The sequence below is a fragment of the Dermacentor albipictus genome, chromosome 9, assembly GCF_038994185.2.
Source record: "Dermacentor albipictus isolate Rhodes 1998 colony chromosome 9, USDA_Dalb.pri_finalv2, whole genome shotgun sequence".
NCBI lineage: Eukaryota > Metazoa > Arthropoda > Arachnida > Ixodida > Ixodidae > Dermacentor > Dermacentor albipictus.
In genome coordinates, this window is record NC_091829.1 from 38,764,025 (window position 1) to 38,777,781 (window position 13,757).

A 13,757-nucleotide genomic window follows, 5' to 3' on the forward strand; every position below is an offset into this window, starting at 1 on the left:
ACTGCCCCCTCCACTTTCAGGGATGGGAATAATCTCTTTAATGCAGTTAACATTCTTTGCCTACTTCAGCTATTTTGAGCCTGCCTACCTATCTGTCTAGCCCATTAGACCGACCAAGTGACCCAGGTTGTCTGCCACCTTAGGCCTTGGTCATGATGCCATTGTGGTTGTTCTATTGTCGTCATTCTGGCTTTATGATCTGATTCTCGTCATGTCATTGTCAAGCCTTCTACACCAACCGAGTAACCTAATTTATCTAACAGCTTGGGCCACGAGCTACTTGGTTGTGATGCTGTCGTGGTCGTTGCGCCGTCATTCCAGGTTTTTTATCCTACTCTTGTCAGGCTGTCATCACACCATCGTCGTCATGCAGTCATATGTCGTCAGGCTGTCATCACACCATTTTTGTCATACAGCCGTCATGCACTCATCACTGTCGTGATGCCATTGTAGTTCGATTGTCGTCACTCCAGCTTCGTCATCGAACTCTCGCCATGCAGTCATCATCATGCTATCATTGTCACACAGTCTTCGCAATGCTGACGTCGCACTGTTGTCGTCATACAGTCGACGTCCCGTGTCCCCACATGTGTGTGTCATGCCATCGTCATCATGGAGTTGTCATCAAACCATCATCGTGATGCCGTCGCAGCCATTCCATCGTCGTCTTCTACCTTTGTCATCTGACTCATCATGCCATCATCGTCGTACCATAGTAGTCATGGAGTCGTCGTCACACCGTTGTTTTATGAGTGGCTGTGATGATGTTAGGACCGTCACGTTGCAAAGCGTGTGACGCGAGGAAGATGGAGGAGACGGTGCATGATGAGCAAACACACAATTATATTAGACGGCTCGTGAACACGAAAAAAAATATCTTAACCTAGACCCACACATACAAGGTTGTTCGTAAGTAGGAAATAATGTAGTCTCACGAGGTTGTGGTTAAGTCTGGAGTGTGGTGACACGTGGAGTCCTTGACGTGAAACACTTGTTCGTCGAGTGATGACCGGCGTGGTGGTAGAGCTGACGCAGCAGCACGGGGCAGGAAAAGATGGACGGCCCACAGCTCCGTGGACGCGAACAGGCCACTCTGGAGTCTCGAGCAGGCCCCAGGCGCTCGTTTTGATGATGGACGCCTGGTCACCCGAACCACGCGCGTAGAAGCGGGTTCGAGGCTGCAGCAGGCCGTTCCGGGGTCTCGTGCGAGGCAACGACCTGAGGCGTTCCCAGTCCCGAAGACGGACGCCTGGTCAGGTGAACCTCGCCAGGAGAGGTCGGTTCCGAAGGCCCGGTGGCCCTAGTCGCGCCGGCGTTCCAACGATCTCCGTTGCGCGAGCCCCTTTTTCATGCGCTGCACGAGCCTCCCTCGTCTTTCTTTTCCTCTGGTTGAGGCCGGCCGCAATGTCGTCTGCTCTTGCGCTTGGTACTTTGTGAATACTTCTTCACAATCACCCCCTACTTAAGAAAGTTCTTTCGTTCAAAGAACTTAAGTGTACTCGATAGCCGCTGGTCCACCGTAGCAAACGCGCACCACAAGAGTATTACCACTGCACCACAGTTCCGAGCACCGCACACTCGGCAAGTTTGAGTACAGATGACAAATACCACAGTGCTACAGTGTCGAGCACCGCACATTCGGTATGTAAGAGTACATACAAAGATTACAACACTAGAGTTTCGAGCACCCGCACACTCGGCATAATGACAACATGAAGAAGTCACAACACCACGATATAAGGTGAAAACAAAAATTCACTAAACTAACATGCCAGCAAATGTTGTTCGGCATTAAAGTTACACCCAGTTGAAGTTCATGCTTTTGAAACGCCATGTTTAAAACACCATGAGAGAGCGATGCCAATAAACTCGCGTCGGCCGCTGGTTGTTTTCCTTGAAACGGTACGCATGTCGATCATCATTTTCGGTGTCATCAGTCTGACAAGCAGCTGACGCTTTCGTTAATGGCGGTGATATGGGCAGTCGTTCCTCATACTTTTTCAGTAAATTTATGTGGAACAGTGTCTTTCTTGTCCCGAGGTCAATGACGTAATCGACGTCATTTCTCCTCTCAAGTACAGTGAATGGCCCTTTCCACGTAAGAATCAATCTGCTGTTGTCCGAAGGCAGCAGTAGCAAAACCTTGTCTCCAACAGCTAAATGACGTGGTCTGGCCTTCTGGTCGTAGTGCTTCTTCTGGACAAGTTTTGCTTTTTGAAGCTCCTCCTTGGCCAAACGACAAGTGTCTTCAAGACGCTTCCGTAGCTCAACTACATACCCGTATGAGGTTTTTGTGCCATCGTCAAGCTGATCACCTGTCCATAAGTCTTTCAATATAGCCATGGGCCCTCTGACATAACGGCCATACAACAAGTCGAAGGGCGAAAAACCCAGGCTTGACTGAGGGACTTCTCGATAAGCAAAAAGCAAGGGTGCCAAGTAACGGTCCCATTTTTTCGGGCTCTCTTGACACATTCGTCTTATCATTTGTTTAAGGGTGCCGTTGAACCTCTCCACAAGGCCATTTGCCATCGGATGATACGGAGTTGTTGGCAACTGCGTAAAAGAGAGAAGACGGCTCAGCTCCTTCATCAGGCGTGACGAGAATGATGTGCCTCTGTCACTGATGATCTCCTGTGTGACTCCCACACGAGAGAACATCTCTAGAAGTGCCTCAGCTATTTTTTCTGTTTCAATGCTAGGCAGTGCCACAGCGTCAGGATACCACGTTGCCATATCGACCATTGTCAGAACGTACTTATTCCCTTTCTCTGACATGGGAGTTAATGGTCCCACAATGTCAATGGCAACTCTCTGAAACGGGGTATCAATGACGGGAGTACTTCCCAATGGTACTCGACCTATTAGATGTTTAGGAAAAGTCCTCTGGCACGTATCGCACGATTTAACAAATCGCGTGATGTCTGATTGGAATCCAGGCCAGTAGAACTCTTCGCTCACACGGTCTGTGGTTCGCTTTATTCCTTGATGTCCGGCAAGGATCCCTTCGTGAGCCATTTTCATCACAAAATGACGAAGGCTTCTGGGCACGACAAGCTGTTCCATTTGTTTCTTTGACCGCAGTGTGTATTTTCGATAAAGAATTCCCTCCTTTACAAAGAATTGGACGTCGGCGAACCTCGTCCTTATTTCTTGGTCCACTACTTCAAAGCATTTACATAGACTGCTGTCCTCCCTTTGCCTGCTTTTCAAGTCGATTGGGCTGATGTCTAGGGGGTTTATAGCTGGTACTGGTAATGAAGGCGGACTTGATCTTGGCTGTCTGGTTGTCGCCGCCACTTCCGACTTGTCCCTGGTTTCACTAGCAGCCGATGATAAAATGTCAGGAGAGATGGATTCATTGGTAGAGCAGTTTCCACCTTCTGCTCTAAATGATTCATCTGCAGCGCTCGGTGTATAAAGATGTCTTTTCCCTCCATTGTCAGGATTAGAGGCGTTCCATACACCTTTCACATTTCCCAGGACAATATCATATAAAGGGTTGTCCATGCATAAAACCCGAGTCTTGCCTGTGAAGAAAGGTGACGCGATTTCCACGGTTGCTTCAGGTAGCTTCAACACTCTTCTGTCCAGAAGACAGACCGAGGAAATTTTTCCTGTCAGCTTACTGTCTGGTACAAGGGACCTCTTGACAATAATAGAGTCACATCCCGTATCTCGCAAGACAGTAGCGGGATGTCCTTCAAGCACACCTTCGGCAGTAGGCATAGACTTTTCGTCTTGTTTACGCGTCTGCGTTCTCCCGCGTTCCGAACTTCCAGGAACTCGACGCAAGGTCTGTGTCTCTTCGGTTACTGCCTTAGACATGTTTACTTGCTGCATCGAGCACGAAACCTTCTCGGTACTGTTGCCTTTTTTGGGGCAGTCACCTGTCTTATGCCCAGTACGGCGGCACATTCCACAGACAGATGTATTTGTATTTGGACCCTTCGTATTGGTCCAGCAATCAGCAGCTCTGTGACCGCGTTTACCACAAAGAAAGCAGCGTGGTCTTTCCTTCTCTTCTTGTCGCTCAGGAGTTCGAGCTTGACCTGGTGGCTTGCTAGGTTCTCTCTCGTTGTTACCTTTGCCAATGTTAACTAACCCCTGCGCCTCCATGTAATGATCAGTAGCTTCCGCTAGTTTGTCAATTCCTTGACAATTCCTTTCTCTTAAAAAGACTGCCAGTTTCTCATGGCAAGTCATCAGAAACTGTTCTGAGACAATCTTGTCCCGCAGAGCATCGTATGTCCGGTCTGTATTGGCCATTTCTTGTCAGTGGTCGAAGTATCCCAATAGACGACCGGCGAACTGTCTACCAGTTTCGGAATTATCTGGTTTCGCTGACCGAAACTTCCTTCGGTAGCCTTCCTCCGTGAACCTGAAGCGTTGCAAAAGCGTCTGTTTTAGTGTCGCATAGTCCATGGCATGATCTGGTGCCATTCTGCCGACAACACTTAGAGCTACGCCTGTCAAACAGAGGCTCAGCGATAGGGCCCATTTGTCTTGTGGCCAGCCCTGGCTCGTTGCGACGCGCTCAAATCGTTGAATGTATGCATCCAACTCATCGCGTTCTTCGTTAAATGGTGGGATTAGCTTGTGCGGACTTTGGTAGCTCTCGGTAGCACCTGCGTGCACTCTCTCTGTAAGTTGCCCGGTAGTCATGCTACCTGCTGTTGCGTCTAACTCCCTCAACTTTAACTTGAGCTCGAGCACTTCCCTTTCAGCCTTTAACCTAGCTAGCGCTTCGGTATCAGCTTCTTTTGCTGCATTGCGTTCAGCTAGACGTGCTTCACGCGCTTCCCTTTCGCGTGCGCGCTCTTCGTCTACCCATTGTTTCAGTGCCGGGCCAGTCAACCCCAGTTCTTTTCCAATTGCCGTAAGCTTGTCTGTCTCCATCCTCACCCGTCAGACACGCATATGCAATGTGCTGCTCTTCTCGATAGCGTAAGAGCAGTCCTGTTCGCGGACGCCAGATATGTGATGATGTTAGGACCGTGACGTTGCAAAGCGTGTGACGCGAGGAAGATGGAGGAGACGGTGCATGATGAGCAAACACACAATTATATTAGACGGCACGTGAACACGAAAAAAAATATCTTAACCTAGACCCACACATACAAGGTTGTTCGTAAGTAGGAAATAATGTAGTCTCACGAGGTTGTGGTTAAGTCTGGAGTGTGGTGACACGTGGAGTCCTTGACGTGAAACACTTGTTCGTCGAGTGATGACCGGCGTGGTGGTAGAGCTGACGCAGCAACGCGGGGCAGGAAAAGGTGGACGGCCCACAGCTCCGTGGACGCGAACAGGCCACTCTGGAGTCTCGAGCAGGCCCCAGGCGCTCGTTTTGATGACGGACGCCTGGTCACCCGAACCACGCGCGTAGAAGCGGGTTCGAGGCTGCAGCAGGCCGTTCCGGGGTCTCGTGCGAGGCAACGACCTGAGGCGTTCCCAGTCCCGAAGACGGACGCCTGGTCAGGTGAACCTCGCCAGGAGATGTCGGTTCCGAAGGCCCGGTGGCCCTAGTCGCGCCGGCGTTCCAACGATCTCTGTTGCGCGAGCCCCGTTTTCATGCGCTGCACGAGCCTCCCTCGTCTTTCTTTTCCTCTGGTTGAGGCCGGCCGCAATGTTGTCTGCTCTTGCGCTTGGTACTTTGTGAATACTTCTTCACAGTGGCGTTACTCCAGGGTTACGAGAAGAGGGTTAACTGAGAGGCCCGATTTTTATTAATCATATCATAAGAAGCCAACAAACAAAGACACCAAGGATAACACAGGGGAAATTACTTCTACTGGCTAATTGAAATAAAGAAATTATAGATTAATGGATAAATGAAGTGGGTAAAAAAACAACTTGCCGCAAATAGGGAACGATCCCACATCTTTATGTGTTGCTACGGGTATTTATGTGTTGCTACTAGAACTAACCCTGGGAGTGATAGCCAGCACCACCGCTCACAAACCTTGGCGGTCGATGTGGAACATCCTTTCTGCCGCAGGCGTCACGAGTAGGTCACATACTTAGCTTGGTTATGACGTACTTCACATAGTTTGCTTGGTTATGATGTGCTGCCATTAGCAGCAAAGAAACTTCTATTCCCGCAGTACAGTCCACAGAGGGCACGCCTTAGCCACGAACTTGACCAACTGGACGACCAACCGCTGTCCGAAAAAAGAATTCTGCAACATCGAAAGGACCTACCGTCACAGCAGAAGGCCGTGCAAGCGCTTTTGCGCTTCTTGCGATCTACCGGCCTGTGTGAACGACTTTAACTGGAACGCCTTTTGTGTGTGTGTCTCCATGTGTGCGCATTCGTTTTTTTTTTCTTTTTTTTAGCCTTTTCCTCTCTGTCCTCTTTCTAACCCCTATCCCTCATCCCCAGTGTAGGGTAGCAAACCGGAGACTCATATCTGGTTAACCTCCCTGCCTTTCCTCTTCATTCTCTCTCTATTCACGCCAAGACCACCCGTAGCACATCTTGCCCCAGCACTACAGATAAGCGCAAGACAGTTTACAACGGCGTGGAATTTCTTTCTACTCTTCTCCTCTGCAGAGGTGATAAAGACAATCTGCAAAAACCTAACAGATATATGATGCATAATCTTGTAGTTGCCCAGATAGGCTGAGAGTGATTGGTCCCGGAAGAGGTGCATGACTCTAGACGAACTGGTGAAGTATGTTCCTGGGACTTCTCATTGGACCGTCCTCAGAAATGCCAAAAAGGTGGAACTGCAAAATGTGTTACAAGGACCGCAAAGTTGAACAAAAACCAGATGTTTTGTGGGAAAAGTGCGGAGTGCACCTATGCTTCACAAAATCTAGGAACTGCTTCACTGCGTGGCATGAGTGATGAACTGGTTTTAGTTTATTTTTTTAATCCAAAGAACAGCGGTGTACTAAGCATTTTTTGAACACTATTCCTCTGTTATTTATCTTTGAAAGGTATATTCTGAATTTCCTTTGATATTGCTACGGGATAGTATTTCCAATGATGAAGAGCCGAGCACTTCCTTACGTCACATTTGCGTATAATTCTTCCCGGCACGACACCACCGGATTTTCTCCATTTTATCTACTCTACGGGCGCGAACCGACCTTGCCCCTTGACACAGTACTTCCTCCTGCTGCGACCTCAACAACCGAGTACGCGCGCGACGCCATCGCCCTCGCCGACCAGGCACGCCAGCTTGCCCGTGCTCGGCTGACGGACTCGCAAACCACGCAGCGGCGTCAGTACGACGCCCGCCACCGTGACGTACAATTTTCGCCTGGTGCACTCGTGCTCCTGTGGTCGCCCTCTCGTCACGTCGGACTTTCAGAAAAGCTCCTTTCGTGTTACACAGGGCCCTACCGCGTGCTGTGCCAGGTGACGCCTGTGACTTACGAAATTACTCCTGTCAGCTCAACCACGTCATCTACTCTGGCATCTAGTGATGTCATGCACGTCAGTAGGCTCAAGACCTACTACACTGCTTCAGGCCTTTATTCGCTCGGGGACGGCGCTTTTGCCGCCTGGGGTAGTGCTACGGGATAGTATTTCCAATGATGAAGAGCCGAGCACTAAGAAGACGATGACGACGATTGGAAGCTAGCGCGGGCTGTTGCCTCTTGGCCAATTGCGCCATATTGCCTTGTAAATATACTTGTAGATAGCTTTTCGTTGGTGTCTTCCTACGTAACAATATTAATGTTTTTGTGGATATCATCTCTTTTTATTGTTGTTTTAATCAACTGGCAGCAAAAATGGCACTTTCTAGAATTTTTGTTATATAACTAATAATTTTTTTAGCAACATATGTTTTTGGAAAGAGCATTTCATTGTGCATAGTATACTTTGTTGCAATGGGTGCTGGAATATTATTTGTAGTTGTAAATAATTTTTTTTCTGGACCTATAAAGAACTACCATTTTCTCATTGTAACAAAAGAGTTAAACGCTGGAAAGGTGTGGCATTACAGTGGGTTGAGACAGAACTGCATGTATTTTTTTTTAATGCGAAAGCAGTTGCCTGTGGCATCGAAACAGCGTCTAAATTCCCATTGTTTGCTGTACCTTCTGCTGCGCTGGCATGCCAGGTGTTATGTGAGGGGAGAGGCCATTGCTGCGATGCCATGTCACCCTTGTTCTTGCTCTCAGAAGCCGCTGCGTGGTCTGTATCTCTCGCTCTCACCCATACTGCGCTTAGCTGCTGGGCTTAGCAGCCGGCCTTGGTGGCCACTGCTGCTTCTTCGGTCTTGCATTGCACAGGATGTCAGTGACAGAGGCAGTTGTCACTGCAGAGTGCTGCTGCATACTGGCTCGGGCATCACGTACCGCTATCATACATTACTACTCGCAGCGCAAGGACCGCACAGCGGCACTCAATTGTAGATTAATGCTTTCGCATTCGCAACTCGTAAGAAGTGCTTAGGTGTCCTCAGATTCATGCACCTTGTAAGTTTTCTTTGCATGTGAAGTTTGGCAATTTCACATCATACCATGACCCTAATTTTCCATAGAATGGACTTTGGATATAACGGGCTTTTTTCGTTGGAGTATCACAGTCCGTTGCAACTGGCGTTGACTGTACATGTAAAATTCAGAAAGGCTTTTATGCGACAATGCTGGACCCGTTCGAATGAAATTGGGTGCATTTTACAGAGAAAGTTAAATTATAGTTAATCTAGAAAGCAGAATTTTGATTTAATAGCACAAATGTAGAAAACATAGTGCCAGAAATTCGTTCAAAAATATACTAGCATGAAGTTTACAATTTCGTAACTCTGCATCAAGAACAGATATTACAGTTCTTTAAACTACATATGTTAGAGCATCTCGAGCAGACAATTGTGATATACATGAATTTACAGCTTAAGTGAAATAGTCTCAATGCTTACAAGGGTTTTGTAAAAGTTGTACTCAAACATTAGTACTAGTATGCTTTAGAGTGGTGCATAATACATAAATTTTGTATACTTTAGATATATAGCTAAGTGCATTTTATATAATCATGATATCGTTCTTGATTGCTGAGTTTCAGAGTTGCAAACTTGATCATTTTTTCTGAAACATTACAATTTTCAAGAATTTAAAAATGAATTGATGGCATAAATTGAAAATGTGCCTCCCAGATTTACTGGGTTATAATTTTTTTTTAAATGCCACAAATGTCATGAAAATCAGTGCAGTAGTTTATGAGAAAAATGATTTCGCCTTTCCCATGTATTTAGAAAGGAGCTCCCCACCTAGAGCTTGTATTAGTAGTTGCTTTTTTATTCTTTTTGATTTCTTATACTATATATTCTTCTTTGTCTTATTAGTCAGGTCTGGCAGGAGCTTGTGATGCATATTTATAGATAATAAATATTTGATAATGATGATAGTAATGACTTTTTCTTTTTCATTTCAGAGTCAACATTTCCCTCTCACTGTAAATTCGTGAGTACCGATTGAGTTTTTCTAGGTTTGGCTACATTCTCGCTGCATTAGTGACTGTTGCATGATTCCGAGATGCTTCCCAATTCCATTTCCCCTTATCGTGACTGATAATTTTTTGGCTATGGTTTGTGGAAGTGGCTGTTTATGAAAAATGTATCCAGTGCACTGACTTGTCTGTTTATTTTTTTCACTTTTGGCAGCCTCCTAAATGTGCTGGAAGTGATAGCGCCATTCAAACACTTCAACAAGCTTCGGGAGTTTGTACAGATGAAGCTACCTCCTGGTTTTCCTGTTAAAATAGGTAATATTCCTTGTTTGTTTCATAGATGAATTAATGTTCCATGTTTACCTGATTCTATCTAAAGGGCCCCTGGAGCTAACACATACCCAGTTTTTATTAGTTCAAAGTAAGAATAATGTGCTGACCAAGTCATACACACAGTCCGATTTTATAACAAAAGATAACATGCCTCTGATTTTCACGATTGGAAGGAGATGCAATCTGTGGTATTTAGCATCCCAAAGTGTAAATTTATTGGTACTTAATGTCAATTGTTGCTACTGTCAGACAGCTCTTTAATATATTGTCTATGGACCACAGTATACCTTACCCACTGTGGTTCGATGCTTTTGATAAATCCACATTTCTCGAACAACTCTGCAAACATTGCAAGCAGAATGGTGGCCTGTGCCTCGACTGATAATTTAGCCAGTTCAACTGGCACTTCTTTTAAATCTCTTGAATGACAAAAATATGTGAAGGGACTTTTTTCCCGCAATCTTTAAGTGTAAAGTAGCTCCTCTTAAAATGAACAGCAAAATTAAAAGTTGCACATCATCCTTGCCAACCTATGTGGAAAGTTCTGTTGCCGTCTTGTGATGACTCTGATGGTAAGCTGTTGTGAACTCCGCAAATGATGTTTCTACTTTGCATCTGATTGTAAGACGCAGGCAATATTCCGTTTTTTTTATTAAAAAAAGAAAAAGTGATCGTTTGAATCTGGTAAATGGGCTGACTTACAATGTTGTACAACCATTGACCTTGAGTGCCGTAAAACCGAATAAAGGGCAGTTCAGGATATTGGTTGACCCCTGGCGTTGAGATGAATAAAATTGAAATAAAGAAAATTCCTCAATTCAGTAACTACTGTTACGTTTCGCCTACGACGCGCGGTGTAGCCTGCGTGGATGCGGCGTACGCCGGGGCTTCGTTCAGGGCGGCGGACATTTTGGCCCGTTCGGAGCGGCCGCGACGCATCCCCGCCGAGCGCGTCCCGGCATGTTCAGTGCCACGTGTCTTTGTCTGTGCGTGTGTGTGTGTGTGCCCACGCTTGTCAAAGCGCGGCGGCCGGGGAGAGGAGCTCCCCCAGTGTGAAGCGAGGAGGTCTGACCGGCGCCGGCCCGGCTGATGCGTCACCTCCTTGTCCCAACGTGTCTCTCAGTCCGTCCGTCGCCGCTGTCACGTGGTGTCGTCCTGTGACCTTCCTTCTTGCCCGCGACGCCAAGAGTATAAGAGCAGCTGCCCCCGGACGCCAGGAGAGAGGCTCCGATTTCTTCTGTTGAGTAACGTGCTCTCCCGTCTCTCTACTTCGGTCGACCTGACCGCCCGCTCTTTGCGATGCTAGAATAAACAAGTTGTTCTGTTAGCAGTCGCCTCATGCTTTGCTGGGACCTTCGGATGCTTCCAGTGTGCCCCAGGCCGCCAGGCCAACGCTACCCTTGGGGCTTGCGACCCATTTGCAACAACGGGCGCCAACGGTCCGGTTGCAACAACGGGTGTCAGCACTGAGGTTCCAACAGCTGGTGGCAGCGCTGAGATTCCAACAGCCGGTGCCATCGGTGCGGTTCAAACATCTGGTTGCCAGCGGTGAGATCGCGACAACGAAGGCCAGCAGCGAAGATATGCGGTTGACTGTATGCTGAGCAGCACAACGACCATCCGGGAGCAGTGCAACGAGCCCTGTGTGATGACTGGTTGCCTGCAGCGGAACGACTGCGCTGAATTCTTGGCTGCGAGGTTTGGTGAGTGCGGGACTTTCTTCTTCTGAGTTTTGCCAGGCTTTTGTTAGTGTCAGAAACAGAGCTGGTAATTGTGGTTGTCGTTGCTGCCGGGTTAGTTTGCGGCAAGACAATAGTAGGCAGTAGAAAAAGCAGCATTCAGAGCAGCCATGGATTTGAAGTCGTTGCGCAAACCGAAATTGTTGGAGCTTGCAAGAGAGTTGGGTCTGGATGTCTCAGACAAACTCGGAAAACCAGAACTGCTAAGGGCTATTCTTGAGTTAGGAGCTGAGGATGACGAGCTGTCGGAATGCCTTGAGACCATTGAGGAGAGGGAGACGGCAAAAAGACAGGAGCGCGAACTTAGAGAACGAAAAGAGAAAGATGAGCTTGAATGAAAAGAACGAAAAGAGAAAGAAAAAGAAGAGCGCGATCACGCTTTGGAAATGAAGCGTCTCGAGGTAGAGATGGAACGCGCTCGTAATGGAAGTCAGGCACATGGTGCAGGAGAACGAGTATTGTTCAAAATGACTGACCTAATGCGGCCGTTTAAGCTTGGAGAGGACATTGGTTTGTTCCTGGTTAACTTTGAGCGAACGTGCGAGAAGCAGGGGTTCTCTCGGGAAACGTGGCCACAGCGCTTGCTCACTTTGTTACCCGGCGAGGCGGCCGACGTAGTCGCTCGCTTGGATAGAGAGGAGGCAGAGGATTTCAACAAAGTGAAATCGAGTCTGCTAAAAAAGTACAGGCTGTCCGCGGAGGCGTTCCGTCGGAAGTTTCGAGAAAATGAGAAAGGCAAAAGTGAGTCATATACAGAGTTTGCCTACAGGCTAATGTCAAACATGCAGGAGTGGCTCAAAGAAGAGAAAGCGTTTGGTGACCACGAGAAAGTTCTGCAGTGTTTCGGGCTAGAACAGTTTTATAGTCGGTTACCTGAGAACGTGCGCTACTGGGTCTTGGATAGGCCAGACGTTAGTACGGTGGCTAGAGCTGCTGAGCTAGCCGAAGAGTTTGTGACGCGTCGGGCTCGCGGAGCTAACGACGGTCAAAAGGGTGAATTTGGCTCCAAGTTTGAGAGGCCGAAGTTCACGCCCATAAGAACAAAGGGGGACACACGTAGTGCGGGCGCGAGTGAAAGCAGTCCGACCGAACGTAAGGAGACGGCGGCAGCCGAAGCTGAACGCAGAAAGCGGTTCGAGGCGAGGCAAGCGCGCGTGTGTTATACGTGCCAGAAGCCGGGTCACTTTTCGGCGCAGTGTCCGGAAACGAAAACAAAAGTAGTGTTTTTGTCATTATGCAGCACTGACGAGAACATGAAGCTTCTCGAGCCTTACATGCGAGACCTCCTCGTGAACGGGAAGGAGTGCCGAGTGCTTCGCGATTCCGCAGCTACGATGGATGTAGTTCACCCCTCTTACGTAGAACCCGATATGTTCACGGGCGAGTGCGCATGGATCAAACAAGCCGTGGAAGCTCATAGCGTGTGTCTGCCCGTAGCAAAAGTGCTTATTGAAGGTCCTTTCGGAGCACTTGAGACGGAGGCGGCAGTGTCATCTATGCTGCCCCCCCAGTACCCGTACCTATTTTCGAACAGGTCGGATCACCTCCTGCGCGAGAAGGGGCTTTTGTTTGGTGAGGCTAGCGTTCAGGCCTTAACCAGATCGAAGGTTCGGGAGCTCGCTGCAAAGGCGGTAGTTGCGGGGCCGACGTTGTCGAACGATGAGAAAGGGTCAGAGGCGCAGCAAGCTGATATTCAGAGCACGCCCGAACTGAATAAAATTGAGCCTGTAGCGTTAAAGGCACCAGATACTGGAGAGGAAATGCCCGACACGGGAAAGTTAGAAGAGCTATCTGAAGATTTGCTCATCGCGCCTACGTCAGACGGACTTAATAGGTTGCTAAAAGTCAGCCGGTCGGCTTTGATAGCCGAGCAAAAGAAGGATGGCAGCCTAGAAAACATACGCTGCATTGTCAAGGAAGGTATCGCCAAGAAAAATGCTCGCTTTGTGGAAAGAGGTGGGGTCCTGTACCGGAAGTATGTAGACCGCAGGGGAGTGGAGTTCGATCAGCTGATCGTGCCTCAGTGCTACCGTCAGGATCTGTTGCGCTTGTCGCATGGGGGTTCGTGGTCCGGACACCTAGGAGTTAAGAAAACTAAGGACCGTCTCTTGCAAGAGTACTATTGGCCAGGGTGTTTTCGGGACGCAGACCACTTTGTGAAGACATGCGACACCTGTCAGCGGGTGGGCAAACCAGGGGACAAATCGAGGGCGCCGTTGAAGTTGGTGCCTATCATTACGGAGCCTTTTAGATGGCTCGTTATTGATACAGTGGGACCTCTG

The 13,757-nt window shown here is 48.2% G+C and overlaps 1 protein-coding gene across 9 annotated transcripts in view; it reads left to right on the forward strand.

Moving 5' to 3' along the window:
* The window catches only part of LOC135916523 (ankyrin repeat domain-containing protein 13C), a 55,307-nt gene that overhangs the window by 27,933 nt on the left and 13,617 nt on the right, over nt 1–13,757 (forward strand). For all 9 annotated transcript variants that reach the window (XR_011508415.1, XR_010568965.2, XR_010568966.2 and 6 more), the window contains exons 11-12: nt 9,389–9,417; nt 9,618–9,718. Coding sequence is in view for 2 of the 9 variants with exons in the window: in XM_065449921.2 (XP_065305993.1) it covers nt 9,389–9,417; nt 9,618–9,718 (130 nt within the window). In the remaining 7 variants the exon portion in view is untranslated. The remainder of the gene's footprint in view (nt 1–9,388; nt 9,418–9,617; nt 9,719–13,757) is intronic.